At 39.0% G+C, this 12,383-nt stretch overlaps 1 protein-coding gene across 1 annotated transcript; it reads left to right on the forward strand.

Moving 5' to 3' along the window:
- Positions 1–7,802: 7,802 nt before the first annotated feature.
- asip2b (agouti signaling protein, nonagouti homolog (mouse) 2b) lies at positions 7,803–11,434 on the forward strand (the record flags this gene model as incomplete). The annotated part of the gene is made up of 3 exons (XM_079174025.1): positions 7,803–7,911; positions 10,962–11,035; positions 11,267–11,434. The coding sequence occupies 3 exons, from the start codon at positions 7,803–7,805 to the stop codon at positions 11,432–11,434; spliced, it is 351 nt and encodes a 116-aa protein (XP_079030151.1).
- Positions 11,435–12,383: the final 949 nt, after the last annotated feature.

The following is a 12,383-nucleotide window of genomic DNA, read 5'->3' on the forward strand; positions in this document are numbered from 1 at the left end:
TCGGGTTTTTTTGGTTTTTTTAACATGCTGGAATTTCCCTAACGTGGGGTTTTCCTGCGAGGGGTAAAACGTCCCACATCTCTTTTAGCGATAGAAAAACAACTATAGGCCTATGTTTCATTCAGCGTTTCACTTAATAAGACCATACACAGAGTAAAGAAGACAATTTATAACACAAACATACGTTTCAAATTAATCCTATACAAATGTCACATTTGTTTTGTGGTATAATATAGTTAAAATCTTATAATAATAATAAATTATATTAAATATATGTCACTAAGCACTGTCCGCACTTCCCATAACATTGCAATCACCGTATTGTGTTATCAACTTAAAGTGTGTATCATTATTTACAATTTCATCATATAAAAATAATTGATTATATTTTCAATCATAGAAGCTTTCTGGATTGGGGAACTGGACACACTGGACTTGTCCCGCTTGTTCTCTGAAACCCCCTGTAAAGCAGAGGGTGTCGACAAATCAGTGACGTTTTAACTACTGTGGAGGTCACACGTGTCTACAGTTTTTGATGATCCAGCAAGACTATCATCTAACTCTAAGTCCCATTCCCAGTGGACTGGAGTTGGCAGGTCCTGGACCAAAAGGGGGTCTCCCGTACATTCTACTTCATCCATGAACTGCGAGCCTTCACAACCGGAGAGTATTTCCTGGAGGAGAGGGCATTTAGAGGGATTTAACAGGTATGTCATTTCTAAGTAGGACAAACTTAAATATAAATCCATCAATGAAAAAAAAAGAACTCAGACTGACGGGGTTTCTAAAATTGTGTGGCTGGGTGTGCATTTTAACAACACATATAAAACACATGGACTTTGTCTGATGTGATGTCATAACATCATGTGACTTCCTATCTTTACAAAGCTTACATAACCTGTTTGTTGATGGCACATTACCAATGAATGAGCCAAATCATGTGTGAGCATGTCAGTACATTTTGCAGCAGCATACGCCTAAAAACCCCCAATTTGATGTTTCTTTATGTTCTATTTGTGTGTTAACTTGCTAAGACACTCAGAACAGCTCACTACAGAGACCGTCCAGGTGATCTCTGATATTACAACTTATTGTTGGTGCCTGCATTGGCCTCTGTGTGGCAGGTTTTTACGAGACAGCTGGGTGGTCTTAAGACGGGACACTGACTTCTGCAAGGTGGGAAACAATCATGCACCTCTGTCACTCTCAAATGTTATTTATGCAGCATCGTGGTGTGAAAAGACAAACCTTTGTGGGGAAAGGACAGATATGCAGGGTGATACAATCTGCAGCCTCCAAACATTGTAATTAATCCAATACACATGACATTCATCTTCATTCATGTCAGTGTGAGTGCTTTTACCATCATAAACGACCTTTCACTCTCACTAATATGACAGTGTTGCCATACTTTTTTTCTGTTTTCTCACCCATTCGGTCATTGCTTCGCTGCAGCTTAAAAAGTAGTTTCCCAGCTTTCGTTGAGCCTCCTAAGTGCTGGTTCGAAGACAACTGGTGAGGATCTTCTAGGAGAGGCAGATCAGGTTTTGCATACATTTCTGCAGAACCTGAAGTTACACAAAGACGTCATCAGCAGGTGTTTCTGTCGTTGGCGGTAATGCGCCTTACTTCTTTCAACACCTCTTCAGATATCGCACTCTGCCTTGGTTGATCAGGAGTTTTTAATCTATGTGTTTCTCAGTGAAGCTGTCAGACACGTTCTGTGTTTGGTTGACTCACCATAGTTCATTTGACAGTCTGGAGGAAAGTAGGGTGATGTCACTTTCTTCACAACAATATTATCTCAAGGGCTTAAGGTCAAGAAATCTGATAACCGTTGTCTGTTGTACAGGCTTTTGTGAGACTCTGGAGGAACCATGATCTTCAGAGGGAATGCCTTGAAAATCAGGGAGAGGTTTACACTTTAAAGAAGACACTGGAGGAGAAGGACAACCACTTCACCTCCCCTGAAGAAGAAAGTCAATCTTCTGTGTGTCTTTTGCACAGACATAGAAGAAGTATTATTATTCCTCTCCCACAGATCCCTGTCACTTTCTTCGGAGATGCTTCAAGAGTCCTTGTCAACTAACAGCAGCAGTGAACCTTGTTATTAATAATGTTGCTATGAGTTTGGAAAGACAAATATGACCAGAAGGTGGCAGTGTATTATCAGCTTCCAAGGATAAAGCCACTGCACCTGAATCAAAGGGATCCCGGGAACTTGATGTTCTGTTCTCATCATACGCATATGGAAGACATTTGCCTCCAGGGCTTTCATGTGCTCGTCACACACAAGGACATCTCTCCAAACCTTGTGCACAGTTGGGATGAGATTTTTACCCCTCAAAATGTGAATTATATTCATACTTGCGTCATTATGAGATTGAAGAGACACTTTGTTTCACTTCATTCATTCTATTTGAGTCACAGAACAAATAACAGACGTGGGCAGAGACTCGTACTGCCACACTGAATGCGTTTGTACGACATTTTGTTTTAGTTGTACAATGAAACGGATTTGAATGAAAAGAACATGTCAGAATAAAACGTCCACGGAAGCTGAAAGTAGTCCCACTGCCTAACCAAGATATGGAAAATAATAAACAACAACTAAAAAAGCAAGAATAATAAACATTGTGAAAGATGCTTCCTACTGAAAAGCTGAGGGAAGCTGCACTTCATCGGAGGTGGTGAAGTTCTGTGTGGAAGATAGGCCATACCATAGTATGAGTCTGATCAGAAGTGTTTTCAGTTTCGGTTTTCCACCTCAGATGAAGAGATTCTTGCAAAGCACACTAGAGCAGGTCATTTTTTTTATTAAATAACGACCTTATTCCCGTAATATTACGGCTTTTTCCTCAAATTATTACAACTTTTGTCTCGACATCTCAGAAAACACAGATATGGTGGAAATGTTTTGAACATGAGCAGAAATCTTGCTTAAAAACGTTTGAGCGATTAAAGTCAAGGGGGTTTATAAATGAATGAAAATGAATATTATTGATGTAAAAATGGGTGCCACATGCACATTCAAAGAGGTTACTTCCCATAACACACGGCACAAAAGTAGATCATGACATGCATGTGTGTTGCACGGATAAACATTTGAAAGCAATACAGAATGTCTGAGAGCCTTACTGCTTTATATCTTTATTTATACATTGTGTTCTCCTTACATAAATAATAACAATCCCAATCATGTTGAAATGGGTGTTTTGAAGACTTTCGATAACAAAAAAGACAGATGCAACGTTACTTTCACTTAGACACCAATGACTCGTGATTTCACATGGACTTGAGGCTTTTGACTTGGAATAACTCCCAACGCCCAACGGCCAAAGATGAAAGATTATATTGTAAAAACTCTGCAGTGAATCACATGTTCTTGGCATGAGGCAATACTTTCAATCAATCCCAAAGCAGCACATTTAATTGCACAAGCATGAAGGTGCAGACCAGCAGGCAGACAAATAATGACTTATTTAGGACTTGAAGCACAACGTCTCAGAGTTGGACTTGACTTGGGACTTCATACGAACACTTGTGAAAACAATCACACTGTCGCAGGTGAAGAAACCGCGAACAGCATGAATAAATGAATCACTTAGATTTAATTACTGTCCAGTGTTGATCCATCTATTATAGAACCTTGGAGACAAATGTTCTGCTGTGAAGTGAATCCCACACTCGCTCAACGGCAGAACGTCAGAAGCTGTTCATTTCTGCATGAGGGAAAAGTCAGGGCCATAATGTTGGAACACAGTTATGAAGATTTCCACTCCTCATAAAAGGCAAATTCATCTCCTACTTGGAATCAGCTCACTTGGAATCAGCTCACTTGGAATCAGCCGACTTGGAATCAGCCGACTTGGAATCAGTCAGTGGCGACACAAGTACGTCACAATTCCCAAAAATTATGACCAAAAGGTGTCAGAATCCCAAGATTTATAAAGAGCTGAGCTAAAAACATGGACCATCCTGCTTACAGATTACTCCACAGGGTTTCATCTCACATGAACATCAATGTGACAAGACATCCAAGACTTTAATATTAATACAGTTCACTTACTTCATCTATTTACATGTGTCCACGGGACGCCATTCAAGAGTACAGACAGTTTTCAAAATGTTACCTGACCTGCAAAATGTCAGCTTTTATTTTTTGCTTTCAACATCTCAGAGGTTGAAGATAAGATAAGATAATCCTTTATTAGTCCCGCAGTGGGGACTAATGTTGGAGATTTTCCTGGAAATAAAAAATATGTGGACATAAATCTTGCATTATTGCTCACAATCTAGTTGTTGTTGAGAGATTTTTGGGCGAGAATACCTTTGAGTCGATCTTAATGCAACATCCAGAACACAACTACTGAAGCGTAGAAACACCTTCACATCATTGAAGGCTTCACTGTGGTGCTGGTACACATGATTTTATTTATGGAGGTGATGTTGTAGAGCCCAGTTTGCATGGTTGGATCGGTCCAGTGGGAGTTCTTGGGGAACATTTGTTATGAAAAGCCCCTGTTGACCTCTTTGTTCCTCCCACATTTTTTGCTTTATGAGTATCATGTTGCCCGCACTCATGAATCCATGCAGTGCACACAGTTACATGCCAGATTCATTATATTTTGAACTTTGGCCCAAGAAAAGGACAAACACTACCATTCGTGATTCATATTCTTCCTTGGGACTGCTGTTTTTATGTTTTAAAAATGTGATAATATGATTAAAAACACATTTATTTAGGAGTGTGTTCTATGTAAACATGATATCAGCTGAAATTATATAGTTATTGAAATTATATTTTGACACAAGGCCCCTCAGTGACTCTTATCATCCAGTTTATAGCCTGCTTTAGTGCATGTTCTCAAAGACACTTTCAATATATCAGTAAAGCACACAATGAACCTGGAGCTTCGGAGGCACTGGAGGTTTTCTTACAGCTGCATGCAAGATATTTTTGACTGGTCAGTAATGTTAGGCCAGGCTTACGTTTGCTTCTAGGAAAGTTTGATAAATTCACAAATAAAAAGGTTTCTGGCAGGCTAGCTAAGAAAAAGGGGAAAACATGTCTCGTAATTTTGTGCTTTAAATGCAATGTTGTATTGTGACACTCGTTGCTGAACAAAGAAACATTATCTGCTGGAATGAACAGAGCTGTGCAGCCATGTTTCTTCGTTTGAAACAAGTCTTAATTTACCCAGAAGTCATTGAACATTAGTCCGAAAATAATAAAGAACTGGACAGCTTTGTGCAACAGATGGAGACGTCTAATGGAAGTCAAATAGGTATTCCATAGTCACAGTGTTTTTTTGTGAAACCAGCCTTTACACTGGAGGGGGCACTGTCTATGATGGTAAGCCAAAAAGTATAAATATTTTTTATATTTGGGCATTTTCCAGAATCTCACATTCACCTAGAATTGTGTTGGTGCCACATCTTCCCCCAAAGCTTAAAGGTCACTCAGTCCACTGTCTGGTGATGGACTGTGAAATTGGGACTGGTGCTTCTGGGGATTTGGGCGTTGTCAGAGAGAGAGGCATTTATTGGATAATTGTCAAAAGCAGCACACCAGGCAGCAGGAGAGATTGTGGATTTATAGTGGGTCGACAGTAATGACCTTGTACTGTTTGTGTTTCTAATATTGCACCACTAATCTTATTTTCCTTCAGTCCACATGCCTTGCAATTAGATTGATTTTATTAGCGGTTGTCTTTGCTCTGAAACATTGATCTTAAGTGGCTTTTAACAAGATTCAACAGCAGATTTAAGGGTTTGTCAGTATACAGAACATTAACCAGTCAGAATTATTGTCTTCTAACATTTGCATACATCTTCAAAGTGAATGTCAAGTTCTCTCTAAGTGAAGTCCTGAAACCTGTCCTGACAGTTGATTTATGTGGAGTAATAAAGCATTTTTAATTCCCAATGGATACCTAGAACGTTTGTGAATCACCATAAATCCAACATCCTGCAGAATGATCATACGTATATGACTAAAGCATTTTTCATTTTCAGAAAGTAAAACTACACAATGTAAGACTATGAGTACATCAAGTAAGTTATTGTATCTACACTTTTCAAAGGTTTGCATAACATTGCCAGATGTGAAAGACTCACCAGGGAGATCAGAAGAAGTTAAATCAGATTCGGGATCATAATTGTTCAGACTGTAAACATAAATCGGATTTTGTTTTCTTTCATTTTCAAAGGGAGCATTAAGCTATTATAGACCTTTCATTTAGGTCTTCAAACAAAGTAAGGTAAATAAAGTACAGGTCCGACAAAAACTACACAGGAGTCAGATTACTTTATTTATGTATATGCATCCATTGGATCATTCTATCCTGCCGTGGCGGTAATTTATCCTCCAACGAGGAGCTTTGAAACTCGCACCATAGATACATACAAATTGAATCATGTACCCACAGAACGATGGCTTGTTGTATGTGTTCCAAAGCTGCAACTAAGGGGGAATAGTTTAGTGTTGAACACTGTCAACTGTGTAGGGTTACACAAGAACAAAACTTATATTAGAACTCTATACTGTTCTAACTTCATTGACTCTTGGGTCATGTATTTCCCAATGATTTTTATGTTGATAACAACAGGAAACAAATACAAGGCTCTTTTTCCTTATATCATGACACGTTGTTCTTTGTGCCTACACACGGTGTATGAATGGGTGAATGACATATAGTGTAAAAGCACTTTGAGTGTACAAGTACACGTCCATAACAAAGAACCAGGTAATACTGAATCTGTTTCAAAGACCCAACCCATCCATGTCCACCCAAACAGGTGTATTCATTTATTTATTATTTTTTATTTTTATTTTTTTTAATATATAGATTTGAGTGAATCCAGCATAGCTCCACCCAACTATAACATGAGCAGAAGTCTAATCAACCTGAATAAGTGAAAACACTTGTGTGCATGTGCAGGGCCTTTAAAGGATCATTCAGAATCATTTCACTGTGGGCATCACGCTCGGCGTCTGTCGAGGCCTGTTGACCAAAGGGCCGCTCCAAAGGGCCGCTCCAAAGGGCCGCTCCGCTCCATATGGATATTATTACTAGGTATGTTGGGAAATGTTGGCCTTCACTACAATATGATATTATAGAATATGATGCATTGCTTTAGATGTAAAACAGTATAAACTGAAGTTGAAATTAGCACAACCTTAAATATCTATATCAGTAAATCCAACACACACATTTATACAGCAGTGATATTAATCCAACAGCATAATATATAATATAGTAAAACACTGACTTGGAACATTTTACTGCACAATGAATACTTATAGTTTTACATCTTTATATATTTTGCTGATAATACTGACTTTAAAGTAAGGTTAAGTGAGGTTTTTTTACTTGTATGTAGGCTTTTGTTCACACTGTGGTGTTGGTAGAATACTCAAGTAAAGGATATGAGTACTTCTTACCACCAAAGGGTTCTCAGTCAGCGAAAATCTGAGTATATAAAGCACGATGGGTCAGTTTGCCTCGTGCCCCCAAATCACTAAATCCCTGTACTTTATTACGTTTGCCCCATCTGATGTCTGTTGCCAGGGAAATTCATCTCTTGTCGCCCGTCGAGCCCGTCACGCGAGGTGACGCGTTTCGGTCTTTGTCGTTCGTCACCCACCCAAACGTCACAGGGAGAGGTTCCTCCTCACAGAGAGAGTAAGAGTAGAAGAAGTACAATCACAGATTATTCCCCCAGATGCGCCTGGTAGCCTTGGATTTATTCAATTAACGTGAGGCAGATTTGTACGACTCATCATCATCATCATCATCATGAGGAAGGTAGCCGGCAGACACTTGTTGTGCTTTCTCCTACTTGCGTTCCCGCTGTCCTGGGCAGAGGACATGAAGCAAAATGTGAAGAAGAGTGAGAATAACACAGGTGAGTATTACACCGCTTTTTAAATCCTGTGTATGAATCTTTCAAACTGATTTGATTCGCTTTATTTAGCGCCGTGCCCCGCTAAAAGGGCGTTAAAATGCTGCACCGTGCATGCAGCTCGTAATATAAAAGAGCATAACTAGTTAAATGAATAAATGTGACTGTCATAGATTTATGGGTGCCCTTTTAAAATGCATACATTACAAACACTTATCAGTAATAACATAAAATAATTAAGAAGAGTCGGAGGTTATGCTCATGGTTAAATTTGTATTTCAAAATATAATTTCGTAAGAAATAACACATACAATTATCACTATTAATCTGTTCAGAGGAGGCTTTGTAATGAAGTTTGCTTTCAATTCCTGACTAATGCAAACATATGAGTCCGATTATTTTTATTTTTATCAACACCTAAAAACGTAGATATGTTGAAATCTTTTGGTTTACAGCTTTTATTGCTGGCTGTATACATTATTTAATTCATAAATAATTAATTATATTTAAATTATCGTTGTCTTTTAACCAGTCTTGCATATTATTAGAATAAATAATAATAATGCTTTTATATTTTTTTTTAAAGCAAAAAAAGTTTGAAAGCAAATCATTGGACTGACCGATCATCTCAGTATTCTGTTTCTTTGTGACAGCTTTAATTTGGCTAAAGCATGGTTTCATTTTGGTTTGATTCAGCTTGTTTTCTTTAGTAAAGGAGTAGTTTCAATACAGTATGAGCATGAAATGTGCAGAGTCTGTCACACTTAAAGCCCCAATCCATCATTTTGACCAGGAGTTTGACTTAAAGGTAAAAAAACCCACATATTCCTGTGTATTAAACCCACTTTACTGTTGCAAACTTTAATACCAAACCTTTAACAGCCACATGCAGAAACTTCTAAAACTTATATTTTGTAATTGTCTTCTGTTTTTGTGCTGTGCTGGGTAAACTGTTTGTTTACAGTTGGATCAGGACTTGTTCCTTTTTAAAGTAACATAACGCTAGCTAATATAGCAAAAGTGTTTTCAAATGGTTGATACACAGTCAACACTGAACTTCAACGTCGTCGTCGTGTTTCTCTGGCCACCTGGTGAATGTGGGTCCAGCATTCACTCTCTCTCAGCTGTGTGTTTAATCTCCAACACCTCCTTGGAAAAATATCTGACACTTTAGCTGCTACATGCCTCACTATGTTCACTCGCAAGCCGCTAGCTTTAAAAAAGATCTGTGAGACTTCACCAAAACAGTCATGTTGCTGCTGCAAAACCCTGAAAGACGCTGAAACACTGAGGGAAACGGTAGAGGATGGTGGTAATTCTCTGTGGATTTGTCACTACAGAAGACTCTGACAACAAACATTATTTATTACATAGTTAGTATGAAAATAGGAATTGGCTGCATCTTTAAATTCTTGCTGCGGTGAAGTGTACTGAGGGTATGGTCACTACGTGACATTACTGCTGGGCCAAATCCAACAGTTGTGCTGTGTCGAAGGTACTAGACTTGAAACTGGCATCCAGAAGAGGTCAGTAAAACAAAGCTTTGAGGTTGGTATTAAGTACTCATCAAGCATTTGAGAATGAGAATTTTATTTCAAGTCAAATGGAGATATATCTAAAAAAAGGAAGATATGCACGTGGATCAGCATCAGCAGGAAGAGAGGCATGAGACGCCACCGAGCTGAAGGTATTCTCTTAAAAATAACGGATGAACATCTGGCCAAAGACTAGTCAAAGGATTGGACGGCAAGGGCAGCAGCCATCAGTCATGGGGCAGAGGGAAAGATGTCTGAGCCAAGAAGGAGAATTTAACAAAGAATTTAAGGTGCCAGTGTCTGAGGTGAGTAGTTTGGGTAGTAGCGTGGGTTCTCAGGCTTCCTCCCACGGTCCAAAGACATGCAGCTTAGGTTATTTGGAGACTCTAAATTGCCCGTAGATGTGAATGTTTGTCTGTCTCCACATGTGCCCTGCGATAAACCTTTCCAGGGTGTACCCTGCCTTCGCCCAATGTCAGCTGGGATCGGCTCCAGGAATGGTCTTTTAACACATTTAAAATGGATTTCACTTCCTGCTAAACTTATTTTATCAGCTCTTTTATGTGAGCCAAAACAGTTTCCATCTGATTCTCACTGTTATCAGGCAAGAGTGTGAGGAAAGAGATGTTGATCAATAATACATCCTCCAGCCAACTGGCCCGACAAACGACTCATAGAGGCAGGATATGTTTTGTACAACCTTATTTGATTAAGTGTTGAAAACGCTTACATCAGGATGGCCGTGGACCAAAGAAAGAAGCCAGAAAAGCTGAGTCTCTTGTTGTTCTCGTCCAGATGAGGCCCACCTGATGACAGAGTGATCACTTGTCTCTGAAGGAGATGAAAGGACGCCCAAATTGCGCGGCTTCTGAGGCTTCTTTCTTGGCTTGTTTAGAGAAAAATGTGCATCTACTTTAGCAATAAATTATTCGCAGTACTGGCTCCAGGAGGGGATCCCGGTTTGCTTATTTCCTGTCAGGGTTGTCTTTCAATTTGTGGTCGAGTCTTACGGGTTCTCGAATTTATCTTTTTTGCCTTGAGCATAGGATCTTCCAAGGTAAAAAAAGAGGCTTACTGAACTCTACAATAGAGCTCCTAGGGACACATAAACCTGTTCACCACATTAAGATGCAGATTCTCAGAGAACAACGAGGAGTTTAGACATCCAATAGAAGCTCAGAGTAAAATTAGTGCTCCTTCACAGTAGCTAGGGACATCCGACTGTAAGACGACCCAGGGCAGACCATAACCACCCATCTGGGATACATATTCGTATAGTATTTTATGCATGTTAAATTCTCTTTTGAGGCTAAGTGTTGTCTTGACAGAACAAAAGGAGGATAAACATGATTTTTTTCTGTGACCAGAATATCGGTCACAAGAGGGTATGGTGAGGTTTTTGTTTTTCTTCAAAGCTGAATTAACATCCACTGGGAAAAAAGTTGTAAAAATCTGTATAATAATGGATGTTTGTGGATTGTTTTTAACCGTTGATTCTTCTGTTATTTCCAACTGTAGCTTTGAGCCAAGCTAGGACCAGACGACTGTTTGCAAGAAGGAAGATTTCTCCACCACAGGAAAGTCTCGCTCCTGTAAGCTTTCTTCTTTTCCTCTTTAACTGCCTTTTTATCTCAATAAGGCCACCATGTGTGCACTAACCTTTCAGGAAGGCATGCTTATGAATGCTTAAAATGACTAGAGTATGGCTCAATTTCTCGGGAAGCTGGCGGTGTAAGTTTGCATTTCTGTGTGAATATATCTGAATTGGTGAGTTTTAATCCATAGGGTCCAGAGGGATTATTTTTCCTTTTTTTTTATTTCAGAAAAACAAGTCAAACGTCATGACCCCTGCCCGTCGCTGTGGCCGCTTGATGGAGAGCTGCTCCATCCATGTCCCGTGCTGTGACCACTGCGCTTCCTGCCGCTGTCGACTCTTCAACACCATCTGTCACTGCTGGAGGATGAACCCCCTGTGCTTAAAGAAGACGTAGATGAAGCACAAACGCGCACAGATACAACCCAGCACCTCCACTATACAGTGACATGCATATATAAACAAAGAAATGTACAGTTCAGATAATATTTATACTACTAATAAAGTTTGGAAAATCATGAAAAAAAAAGTTATTTGTATTGTCTGTGGCTTCAACACTTGATGAAAGGAGAGAAGAGGATGAAATAATGAAGCCTGTGTTTTTTTGTCTTCTAAGTGACAATATTCACATAAGTATGTACAGAATATCCAGATACCCAACATACAGTATGTACAGTAGGTGAAGCAAAGGATGAGTGACATATGCTTTTTCATGTATGTAGACAAACACATGTAAACTACGCATAGTGCCTTAGGTATTTCCCGCTGCTTTTCATTAGGACATATATTTTCTTCTTCTTCTACAGAGTAGATGTGGAAAAATAAAGCAAAGTCATATGATTTGAGTCAGAAACAGTTAAAAGCCAGACTTTTCTGTTCTTATGTAAAATATTCCTTGGAGAACCGATGCATTTAGATCCCAAAATGTGGAATTGCTCATTATACCCAATGCGGATTGATGAGTTAAACTTAGTTTATGTTTATGCTATTGAATAAATATATCATAAACCTATATTATCCTTTTGCTTTGTACTTTTACTTAATTGTTTTTTGAGTGGAAATGTCCTAAAATGCATACATACATAAATGTAGAATTACAAGTCACTTATATGTGGATTCATGGGAGGAAACCATGTTTAGTTTTGAGAGACATCATCGAAACAAAGCAACAAAAATAAAAAGTTATATCAAATGTTGGCGGGCCGCTCTCTTGTGGAAAAACGGACTAAAGCCGATTTGTGTTCTCTTCCAGGACAACTATGTGGAAATCTTCAAGATAATGCACATTGATCTTATTGATCTTATGTCCAAGTGTGTATCCAGGAAGGACTTGCATGGACACATGT

Source organism: Pholis gunnellus (genome assembly GCF_910591455.1).
Source record: "Pholis gunnellus genome assembly, chromosome: 14".
Classification (NCBI taxonomy): domain Eukaryota; kingdom Metazoa; phylum Chordata; class Actinopteri; order Perciformes; family Pholidae; genus Pholis; species Pholis gunnellus.